Here is a 13,072-nt window from a genome sequence, read left to right on the forward strand (position 1 = left end):
TCTGTGAGAACATTAATGTTTAAAGACATTATAGAAAAAATCATATTCTTGAGGGATTGTTATTCCCACCTTTTATGTATAGCAGGTTTTTTGTTAAATGTCTAGTTCCAGCTTTTGTGTTACATACATGCACTTTTTGGCTGGTTAAACTTTTATACAATTGTTTCTTGTCATCTCCATTTGAGCCTATGTCACATCTTGCAGAAATTTTGTTTTATTGTAAGCCCTTAAAAAAAATACACACACACACACACACACACACACACACACACACACACACACACACACACACACATAACCCTGCTAAAACCTATTAACTTAATAATAACATGCAAAACTATGTACATTTTCTAATACTGAAATTTTACTGTCCTAATATGAACAACTGCTCCAGACATAGCCACACACACAGACTCGAGTTAAATTAAAAAAAAGATTATCTGTGCTAAGATGCATGGTAGAGCCTATGATTCTATGATTCTATTAAGTGCTGTCTGGTCTTTATAGCACTCTCAGCTGGGAAAAAATTTGAACGCTTTCAGAAAACCTTTTCTCCAAGTATCTTTATCAGATTGTCTGCTAGAGACATGAGAAACAGATACAAAACTGTTTACTCAAAAACAAAAGCCTTACAATATTCAATATTCTTTTTCATTTAGTTAGTTTCTCTTAAAACTTGTTACTATATAAAGCTAATGGCCTTAATCTAATCATTCCTCTATGCAAGAATGAGGAAAAAGCACACAAATTTTTCTTTTGTCATGCTCTTTTAACCATATCTTATTTTTTACATTGCAGTGCGTCTACATTTTTTAAATCTGAACAAGGAGAAAGACAGAAGTTTACATTAGTATCCCCAGTACACCTAAAATAATTGAAAACACTTTGTAACATGCAAAGAAAATCAAGCACCATTTAAATAGTACTATTAACAAAAACATTGTTTTACTTACAGTTAACTTTCTCCCACCTCTTCTCCACTCCTGAGTATTTTTCTGAACATTAATGACATGAAGTAGGGCATATGCTTTAGAGTCCCCTACAAGTTTAATAAAGTGCAAAAAAGTCCAATATTTCCAGATTTTCTTGCTCTGCCCTGTTTCACAAATATAATTATTGCTTTGTAATCATGGGTGCCTGCAGGAGTTTTTGCAGGTGGGTGCAAGCCCAGAGGCCAGAGCTCCAGGGTATAACTAAGAACTTGTGCTGTATTCCACATTGTAGTACAGAAACTGATGGTGTTGCTGTAGATTTATAGTGTTATGAAATAAGACCTCAATGGAACTGTAATATTGAACTTGTTCATGTAAATTTTTTAAAGTTTCTGGGTAACTGTAATTTTTAAAAACAAAAACTGAATGCACTATATTGTTGTAAGTTTAGGCCTATGACTTTAAGTGTGAAGCTGGCTTAGTATTTTTACTTAATTCATTTATTTTTCTTGATGCCCCTTAATACAGTCAGTCTAGGGTATGGAAAAGCCAGAATCCATTCTAGCATTCACATGCTCTGTGTGGTAAACATGAACCAGCAAGCATAAAACAGACAACAAGTGAAGAAGCCACCAATCAATTGCAGAACACCCTCTCCCCAACTGCACCTCTTTATGAACAACATTCATCATTCGGAGTCTCAAAAAGTCCACCCCGTTCCACACAGAAAATGCTTTTAATGTTAATAATTCTTAAGTAATATCAAACCATATTATATCATCAAATGAACTATTTATAAGGTTATTAACCATGCTGTGAACTTCCTAACAGAAGTTGTTAAGGAAGCTTAACTCTCAAGTGAGTCAGGGACAAATTTCAGAAGAATCACTGAGAAATCCAAACATAAGCAGAGTGGAACACTTTTTAAATATTAGTACTATTATCATAAACTACTTGCAGATTAAAAGAATGTGAATTAATATACATTTTTCTGAGGTAAATGAAGTCTATAACTCTGATTATTGTCATTATTTGTCAAGTGTAATTCACCACCTTTTCTCCAAACATCACCAGTTTTAACAGAGCTAAAATCTGGGTCAAAATCAGGCACAGTTGGTAGGTATATTAGGGAGTGTTCCAACTTCCAGTCTTGAAGAGGGAAGGTTGAAAACCATGCATGGGCAAATTTATAAAGTTGCAAATTTACCTGTAGCACATCTCGAGAACAAAACATAAACATGGCAAGAACTGCAATAAAGAAGGTACGTGGATTCTTCAAACAGTGGATTGCAGCTGGAAACTGATAAAATAAGTTGAATAAAGCAACTACAGGGAAAAAATATTTATATATGTTGAAAAATATTGTAATTTAACGCTATATACAAACTTAAAATACCTTACTAAACATAACCGGAACTCACATAATTGTGGGAGTGGTATTGCTTGACTGTTTTTTGGTACTAAAGTATGTACTGATTATTGTGACATTATTATGACACAACATTTTTTTCTGAAGTCAAAATCCAGGGGGCTACAAGTGCACCCCCTTGTACTTGCCTGCAGGTGCCCATGTTTGTAATCCCACATTTGTTGATTCCCAAGTTACTGATTTTATTCTCCAAATGATAATGACATGAAATAGGGTATTTGATTTAGAGTCCAGTACAAGTTTAACAAAGTCAAAGAAAGTCCATTATTGTCAGATTTTCTTGTTCTATTTCTATTCATCTCCATCTCCCAAACCCTGTCTCTGCTTCATTTCCAGTGCATTCTTGATTCTTCTAGTCAACTCCTGTGCTTTTCTCCTCTCTTTCAAACATTTTCCATTGAAACAATGGGGAAGGTTTCACTGGCACAGTCTCTCTCTCTCTCTCTCTCTGTGGTCTTTATTACCAGAAGAACAAGAAGCAGAATCTCCTTCTGTTTCACAGTTCACCATTTACTAGACAAACCTTTATTTCTTTCTTAGCATGTACTTCCATCAAAAAATGGTTTTGTTCCTCCAGGAAAAAATGTTTGAAATATAGCTGGGTACACTAGTTTGAATCCAACACCTGCTTCTCTGCATTCCCTGAATAATGGAATACATTTATTCCTCTTCTGCCTGGTCTACAATGAGTTGCCATTCTCCACAAACACTCTGCTGTCTCTCACTTTTAGTACTTTCTCCTTCTGTCACAGTTTGGTCAGAATCAACTCCTTCTGCTGGTAAGATTGCATCTTTGCATCTAGGTTGTTTCCTCATAGCCAGGCTTGGAGCATACACACAATGTGCCCTTTCAATTAACAGTTTCTGTTGTGGAATAGCAGTCCAGTTGCTTAGTTGTGCTTTCATGAAATTAATACAGTCTGTTCCTTCCAGCTTCTCAGGTACAGCAGAAAATCTCAGGTTTTCCTTAAGTGCTCTGTCCTCTAATTCTATTATTTTTTGAAACATCTCTTCTTGTGCATATTTAGCCAGCCTTTTCTTCATTTCGCCCTCTGACATTTGCAGTTTTATCACTTTATCTGAGTATCTGTTTAAAGCTTCTTCCATTTTTTCCAGCCTTTTATTGTTTGAGTTGATATACTCCATCAGTGTTTCATTTATTTTAGTCAGGTCTGTGTGCAGTTACTTAACACTTTCATCAATGTTACTACAAGTCATGTCTGGAGCTTGCACTACTTTTTGTTAAACAGCTGCATTACTTTTCCCAGTCACTGTTTTTTGTCACTTTTTGTAGCTGATTTTCTTTCAAGTCCTCTGTATTTCTTTTTTCCTGTCATTCAGGCAGTGCACTTACTAGCCAGTTACTGAAATTTACTCAGAAGTCCAGGTCCACTGGCTTTCTCTGCTAAGTTTCTCTTTTCAAACTGGGAGCGCTAGAATTAAACTGTTAATATACAGTCATCTTAGAAGTCACTCCTCACAACCATGTCTTGCTAACAAATGCTTTTATACTTTGTATATTTTATTTATTTACTTAGATGCTTTGTGACACATAATTTTATATACATTTTGGTAAGTGATGTATCATAAAACTTGGAGCTTTCCTCCATGGGCCTCCCCTGAAAATGGGCTCCTGCAGTTGTTCATTATTACAGCATGCAAATCTGATGGATGTATTATGGATTCATTGCTGTTTTGTTGCAGGATTTGATGGCTTCCTTTGATATCTTTGTATTTTATTATATGAAGATTTAGGTCTCAGTTATCTTAACTGTTTGATGTGATAAATCACATTAAAAGATTAAAACATTCAATTAATTCATATCACATTGTAAGGCTCAGCATAGTGGGTGAACAAGGAACAGGTGCGGCAGTCAAATGCCTGGTAAAACCAGCTCCATGTACAACAACTTCAACGGTCATAAAAATTAGTAGGATATATGTATATATTAAATGCATGCATATTCATTTTACTTCTATATATCCAGCAAATGCACATGATGAACGCATATAAAATTACAGACAAGCAAGTTTGGGGAAAATAGGAATCGATCCTTCAAGAGTAGGAGGTGTGTGAATCCAAAACACCAGCTCAGTTTCAAAGTTTTTTATATCATATTTAAACTTTTATAATGTACAGAAAGAATACAAAAGAATACAGAGCCATAAAGGGAAGAATTAAGAAATTAATTTGGTTTGCCAGCCTACAAGGGGAAACTTCTAAAGGGGTTAGGCTTAGTTTAAAAAACAGAGTGGGCCAATAACAACAGGCAGTAGCTACAGGGCAAATAAAAATTATTAGAAAGAAAAGAAATGCTAAAACAAACTGAAATCATGGTCATAAAGGCATAATAAACACAATTAAAGGAATTAAAACATAATTAACACACAGACTGCTTAAATTATTCTGCTGATTTTATCAATGGGGAGGGACTATATATAAGCAACAAAGAAAATATTTATGACAAAGTGGTTGGGGGAGTGAAAAGAAGACCACATGGGTCCAAAATGAGGGACAAGATATGATGGATACCTTCTCTGACTCTTTACATGATTTTCAACCTACATAGCCCTGTATCATCACCAAACATATTTTTCTAATGTAGAAAAAGGTCATTTTACAGGTGCTGCATTTGCTAAATTAAAGAGGGCCTCTGATATGGCAGGCATCTGTACCTTATTAACTGAATGATGCCACTTAGACCTCTTTCCACTGCCTAATGGTTTAGCACCTACCCCCATAGTCAGACTATAAAGTATTTCTACAGATCAGATACTTACACTCCTCCCACTCTCACATCTGCAGTACTAACAGATACTTCTAAAAGGTGGAAAGAGCCATCCTGAAATTCAGTTTTCATTGCAAAACGATACTGACAGTTTGTGTTTAGCATTTCTTTAATAAGTTCATCTTAAACACGTTGAAAACCAAAACTATATTTGGAACATCACAACAAATCATAAAAACAACCTCAGATAAACCCCATAGACCTATGTGGAACTCCCTTTCTGATTTTCACTGCCTACAAATATTTCAGTACTATCCTTGGCCCCACATTGATCTTCCACCATGTTAACACTGCTGTAATCAAAAGCCTGGTCAAAATGAGTCAGTGTTACTTACCCAAGAGTCCAGATAGTGCAATGTCAAATCCTGATCAGTGCCAATTATTGAATATGTGCTGCCCCTAAAACCTCTCTGCAACTTTCACAACACAACCACTCTTCAAAATGCTCACCAGAAAATATGCTTTTCCATCAGTCTTTTAGATTCATGTACCAATTACAGCATTCTACTAAAGCCACTCAGTACTCTCCCAGCTAAATGATATACTACTCTTCTATTCACAAACAGCCTCTTTAATTCACCTTCATTTCTGCCCTCCTCACCTGCCTAGCAAAAGGCATAAGCACCTATCTTTACTACATCTAGAATTCCCCCAGAAAGCAACACCCTACATAGACCACCCTTTTCCTTTACCACTACAGAGCAGTCCCTCACACATCTGTCATAATGGAATGGTATTCTGTCTTGTATGTAGAGCCTCCCTTCAATAAATGTCTTTAGAGACTCACGCTATGCCTACCTCATCTGAATCTCCACAATGTGGATGTTTCACACACTTCCCCATCTAAACATTAATTATTTCCTTGAAGCATCACTCACTGTTAAGATATTTAGCTAATACATATATAAAACAAGGAGATGGAAACTTGTAGTCTGATACAATGTTTCCCTAATTGTAATTATGTTTCACTCCTATAAACAATAACATACAAGTTCACCTTCTTTCCTTTATCTCTAGCATTGTATCTCAAAATTGTACTGTTTCTATTAGTCTCTACTGTACTTTTGCCTTCATATGTTCTCTCTCAGCATCTCTGTACTTAAACATGCTATAAAAAGTACAGCAATCACTGCGGTATATTGTTTCAGAGTTGTAGATATAATATTTCCTATAGAACTATTTGTGAAAAGAAAGCCTGCTTACGTGTTTCTTCTTTGTGGTTTGCTTTATCTTATTTTTAAGCTGTTTTGTATACATTTTTGTTTATGGTTTCAGTGATCTCAATTATTTGTACCTCACTGCCTACACTACAGTTGAAAGAGAGTTATCTGATCAGTCCACTCACCTGGTTAACAAACGAAAAATAAATAAGTACTAAATTGATGAATGAGGGGAATCCAACTTTTTGTTAACCCCCCCCCCCGATTGCTTTTTTTTATTTGAATGATTTATTTTTTTTGGGTCAGAAGAATACTTACCTTGAAGTCTGGTGACATCTACCTTCTTGGAACACTCTAAAACAAAGACAAGGACACCATAGTTACCGCAGGGTTTGCTAGTTTGCAGTAGGGTATATACTCAGTAGCTTTCTTAAGGAACCACCAAGGAAAGCAGTACAATATAATATACTAGTAATATACTGTATGGAAAAATAGAGATTTCTTAAGAAATGACCTACCTGAAGGAGTGTTGAAAACAATCAAGATCTTTCCTATAAAACAAAAAAAGCCTTGTTACATTAAGATTAGTTACATTTGTTTGCGATAAAAGGTTACAAACTACATACTGAAAGGAAACACATTTTTTACACGTAATAATGAATGAAGATGGATATAACTGCCTATCAAAATCTGAAAAATGATCATGCAGAGTGGAGAATTAAGAACACAATGAGAAATCAATGATGATTTATTGTTTTCTGTACAAGAATATAAAAATATTTATTTTAGATCTTTGCATGATGTGGATTATGTTATCACACGTAGTTATAACAGGAAGTTATCTAAATTTGATAGGGACATCAATGAGTATAGATTAGGTCTGGCATATAGTTGTGATAAGAAATTTACTAATAGAACCTATAGGGGTTATGAAAAACAGAACTACGACTTAGATTCACAGTTTCAGGATAACCGCAGGAACAGCAATAGGAATTTTAACAGAGAACATGATGAGAACTTGTATGAACATGAGTATGACTTATGTGATGATGGTTTTAATAATAATGAGAGGACCCCTTTGGGGGGGGGGAGGGACCGAGGAGGTCCGAAAGGCTGAGAAATCGTTTACAACAACCATCTTATGCTCAAGTTACAGGGGTCAACAACTACAACCCCCACAGAAGAACAACTTACAGATAGAACAGTTCAGTTTAGGTGAATTTGGGGATGTCATATCTACATACAAATCTGTATCTATGTATGTACATAATGATTTTTATTTTTAATTACACAGATTTGAAAATAGATGATGTGCATTTCAAGTTATTCACCAAAGGGTTCACCTTTGTACCTGTTACTAAGCCCAGTATAGACAGTATCCTGTTGGACATAAGACTTTTTACTAGGAAGCTCAACTTGTTGCAGATGTTTGGTAAGGACAAGTCACACCATATGAGTAACAATTTAAGTAGACATAGTGTTTACAATCCTCCCCTTCATCAAGATATTCAGAACTTTAAAAATATACTTAACAATAGAATTAGAAGGGAATTTAAACAGACCGTGAACAGGAATGTTATTAATCTAACAGATGAAGAGAAGAAACTTTTATATGAGCTCAGTGAAAATATCCGGGTTATGAAACCGGATAAAGGTGGCGGTGTTGTCCTTATGGATAGTTGGGACTATGAGAATAGAATGTTTGAGATATTAAATAATGATAAGCGTCACAGTTCAGTTTCTAAAAACGAAATTAATATTTCATATCACAAAATAGATTATATTATAGAGGACAATTTATCTCAAGGGCTCATAGATATTGAGCTATGGAAGTTTTTGAAAGTTAGTAAACCAGTCATCCCCACCATTTTTGGTATACCAAAGACCCATAAGAATATTCAAAATCCCCCGATGAGACCAATTGTCTCATCACAAGGTTCAAAAACCCAGCCCTAGGCTATATACATAGACACTAAACTCAAGAATTACTATATGAATTATTCACACATTTTGGTGGATTCCTGGGACTTCCTACAGAAAATTAGTAAGGATCCTTACAGTGTGGATATGAAATTTATTACTATTGATGTTAAAGATTTATTTTCAGTCATACCACATAATATTGGAATGGACTGGTTTGAGAATATGTTAATAGAAATGAATTTATTGACACCTAATGAATTTAAATTAGTCTTAGAGTGTATGGAGTTGGTACTCAAAAACAATTTTATATTTTTCCAAGGTGACTATTATCACCAAAATGAGGGAGTGGCTATGGGGGCAGCATGTGCTCCCATTTATGTCAATATAGTAATGTTACATTGGGAAAGACAATATGTTTTTGATACCGAATTTTTTACTTACATCAAAAGTTATTATCGATTTCTCAACGATATATTTATTTTATGGGAAGGTCCTGATGAAGCCATTGATAGATTTATTTCTTTCATCAATCAAAGTACTAACTTTTTATGTTTTACTTATCATATAGATTCACATAAAATCAACTATCTTGATGTCGTGTTACGAAAGGACTACCAGTTTAATATCTACAAATCTATTATTTATAGAAAAGAACATTTCTCCAATACATATTTACATTTTAATAGTGACCATCCAGATTATCTTAAGCACAATATAATTAAGGGGCAGATGATTAGAGTGGCCCGTATGACTTCAGACAGGGATGAATTTCTTATGGAAATAGACAAAGTACAAAATATGTTTCATCAAAGAGACTATCCAGTGGAAATTACACAGCCTATAAAAGAAACAATAATTAAAGGATGGGGTGATAAATATATACCTCTATTAAATTATATGAATAATAAAACTATTGAAAGAACTGACAAATTATTGCAGAATAATAAGAATGTGTTACCCTATCTGATTCTTACATATCATCAGAACATCGGGTGGTTACATAAATGTATTAATGAGACATGGGATTTGTTTAAAACAGTGTCTACGAGAACTACGATTTTTCAAAATAAATTGACTTATAGTTATAGGAGAGGTTATAATATAAAAAACATTTTTGAAAAAAAGAAATGCCATAACCAAGGATAAATAGTTCAAAACAAAATAGGTACTTTTAGATGTGGTAAATGCCCCCAGTGTCCATTTATAGCGGGAGAAAAAACAGTAACATTACCTAGTTTGAATATTACATTGAAGTCTAAGAAATATAGCAGTTGTTATACCAAGGGGTTGGTTTATCTAGTTTATTGTAAATCTTGTTGGGGGTTCTACATTGGCAAAATGGAATGCCATCTGAGAAAAAGGATATATGAGCATATGAGAGATATAAATCGTAAGAACGAAAATAACGCTTTATATAGACATTCTTTAACATGTGATGAGGCCAATTTCAAATTTTGGGTGGTCGAGGTGGTGGACCAGTTAGATAGAGGGGGTGACTGGGAAACTAAATTGGCATACAGGGAGATGATATGGCAGCTCAGACTAGATGCCTGTAGCGGCAAGGGCCTGAATGACCATATATCCATTGTGCCAGCCCTTAAATTATTATCCAATGACCCTAAAAAACATATATAAATAACATACTAAATTTGTATTAATATATTACACATTCAATTAATTATTTATGCATAATAGTTCAGCTGTACAACTATTCATAGTTATTTATTCATTTATTTATTTATATATTTACATATTATATATTTATATATTACATTGATAAATATACATATATACATTTTTATAAAGATTAATGTTTTTGGTGATATGCAGTTTTTACATGTATTTATATTTGATATATGTAAGTAGTTTTTAAATGACTATATATTGATTCATTCATATATGCATATAACATATACAACTTATATATATATATATATATATATATATATATTTTTTTTTTTTGGACATTATATATGCACATATAAATTCACATGGGGTGTGAATGTAAAATGATACACATTTTTAAACGTTTCATAGTTTTTTAATAACGTGTTGAGTTGAATATTTCTGTTCAATTTCATGAAAGATAGCCAGTTCACTTTATTTCAGTATATTGTTTAATCATTTTATTACTTCATTACTTAATTTCTTAATTATTTTATTGTTTTGTTCATTGGTTAAAACAATGTATAAAAGGCATTCAGTGTGTGGTGATATTTGATTCTGATGAGGTCTCCAGTTCCTGGAGATGAAAGCGCTAAATCTATTTGTCAATAAAGACGTTTTGTGATACTTTTGGAATTACCCTTTGAGTTTCTGGAAGTGGTGTTGGTGTTGATGCAAACATTGCATTTTTTAGGAAGACAGCCTTCACTGTAACTTGGACTACCGTGGATTTTCAATTAAGAACACAATGTTGAGAGATTGTAGAAATTATTCTGAGTGGACTTGTTAAAAGTCTACAATGAGCACAAGCTAATGAAAAGATAAAACACCAAAAAAGAATATTTGTATGCTGTTCATTTTGGGATACCACACATTTTATTAAAATGCACAGGTTGTCACATGCTGTTTATGGTGTTAGAATTTGTCCTGTGCAAGAAATGGAACTTGCAAGATCGAATGCTGCTTTCTGTTATGTCACAGTTGACAGTGAGAAATGTGAACATGGTAAGTGGGAGTGGACAGCAATGACAAAATGTTCAGATAAACCAAACTTATTGGTATTGTAGATGAGTGTCTGTCTATGTGTGAGTATTTGTGGGTTAAGGTTAGAGTAGTGGCTAAAAAAGGTGACAGACATTTCGATGTGCATGGGTACAGGTATGTTTGTGTAGTGCCTGCATGTGTTGTTTAGTGGCACTGTTAGTGAAAGGGTTTTTAGTATCCTAATGTGTAGCGATGGGGTTAATAATGTGTAGGGATAGGGTTAGGGGCGGGTTACGGTTAGCACAGATGAGTAAGAGGTGACTGTACTCATTCTCAAAAGACGCAACATAAAATTATTCAAAACAATTGTGCTGTTATGATAAAGTGTGCACATGGCGATGTCCTACAGCTGATATAAATTTGTCAGACTAGATAAAATAGAGGCATTAAGGACTACAGTAATTCTTGGGCTGCTAAATCCCTTTATTCCAGGGATATACTAACAGGAATTTGTATGGACATATTATCAGAACTTCATTCACCTAATAGAAATACGGGACTATTGTGAAAGTAAATGGGTCATGAAAAAGTTGTTGTTACACAGAATTACAGAGCACAAGTTCAGGATTTTACTTTTGCTAGATAGTTTATAATAGCCCACCAAAAACATGAGAACTCTATTATGGTCTGTAACTTGTTATATACAGTTAGTTCATCCAGCATTCCTAGAAGATACACTGTAAGTAATGGTTTACAGCGTGCATAACGAGCATCTATTAGGAGATCACGAGGAGCATGAAGATAACATAACAAGTTATCTTCTTTATTCATGGAAAAGCTCCTTTTGGACAGACTGGGATGGACACCATTAGTCCTTCACCTCACATATTAAAAGAGCATAACTATATTATCACTATCTGCAATTATGCATGCAGGTCTCCAGGTGCATTCCCTTGCATATGCTCCCAGCTAAACATCTGACTTCTGAATTCTGTGAAATATATAGTGATATAGAAATTACTTATCATATTTATAGCAAAACTGGAATTGAACCTTAAAGATAAAAATATCAATCAAGGACTTTATGAGATTCTGGGAATAAAACCTTTTCTTACTTCACGGTACCAGGACAGATTAATAGGCTCACAGAACATTTCAGGGAAACCTGGTTGAAATCATATGTAAAAGACACTGAATTTCTCCCCCCAAGCTACATGACCTGAGAGTCGATTGACCCAACAAGAGAGGAGGAGGAGTAGCAATACTCTTCCCTAGCAATTACACATTAATTCCCTACTCAAAACCAACACTCAACTTCTCCCCAGTCTAACTATTAATCTCTATATTAAAACTTAACAACCATAAAAACATTTGCATAATTGTTCTGTATATTCCTCCAGGAAACAACATACCAATATTAGAAAAAATACTTGCCTGGACTTCCCAAAATATAGATAATGAAACCATCATTCTAGGTGACGTAAATTTTGATTGGCTACACACAGGCCACACCAGACCTCACAAGAATTACAATTGGGGCGCCACAATAGACTGGATATAAGTGTCGCACCCTTTCAATGTCATCACTGCAGGCATACTACCTAATAGCATTAGTGACTACCACCCAGCATATATTGGGTCTATATCATATATCTGAAATTTCAAAATGTTGAACACCATATGTTCAAACTTGGAATTTTGAATATTGAAAACAATGAACGCTCAGAATAGCAAATTTTTTCCCAGGGAAAAAATTTGCTGTTCTGAGAAACATACACACAACACAAGCACACCAAAATAAATAAACCACACACATACAGTTAACAAAACTCAACCCCACCCTAAACCACACAACTATCCACTTACCTTAACCTGCACCCTAACCCTAAGGTCAGTAACTATCGCACACATACCCTACGTAACTATACACAAACAAAGCAATTAATACACACACATACAGTTAACAAAACCCAACCCTACACTACACCATACATACATTACTAACTATCCACTTACGTTAACCCGCACCCTAACCTGAAGGTTTGTAATTCTGGCACCACAGTGGAGGAAATAGCAAAGCAACGGAACGGCCCACTGAAATCTTGTCCTAGGTAAGATTTTGATGTTCTGGAGCTTCGCTATTGTCATCATTCGATGTTGTGGGTTCGATGTTTTAACGTTCGGCATTTT

The 13,072-nt window shown here is 34.5% G+C and overlaps 1 protein-coding gene across 1 annotated transcript in view; it reads right to left on the bottom strand.

The window, feature by feature from the left end:
- The window catches only part of LOC122814298, an 89,674-nt gene that overhangs the window by 58,826 nt on the left and 17,776 nt on the right, over nucleotides 1-13,072 (bottom strand). The window contains exons 5-6 of the mRNA XM_044086886.1: nucleotides 6,829-6,861; nucleotides 6,629-6,664 (exon numbers count right to left, since the gene is read on the bottom strand). Of these exons, the coding sequence (XP_043942821.1) occupies nucleotides 6,629-6,664; nucleotides 6,829-6,861 (69 nt within the window). The remainder of the gene's footprint in view (nucleotides 1-6,628; nucleotides 6,665-6,828; nucleotides 6,862-13,072) is intronic.

The sequence above is a fragment of the Protopterus annectens genome, chromosome 10.part0, assembly GCF_019279795.1.
Source record: "Protopterus annectens isolate FY-2018-M chromosome 10.part0, PAN1.0, whole genome shotgun sequence".
NCBI lineage: Eukaryota > Metazoa > Chordata > Ceratodontiformes > Protopteridae > Protopterus > Protopterus annectens.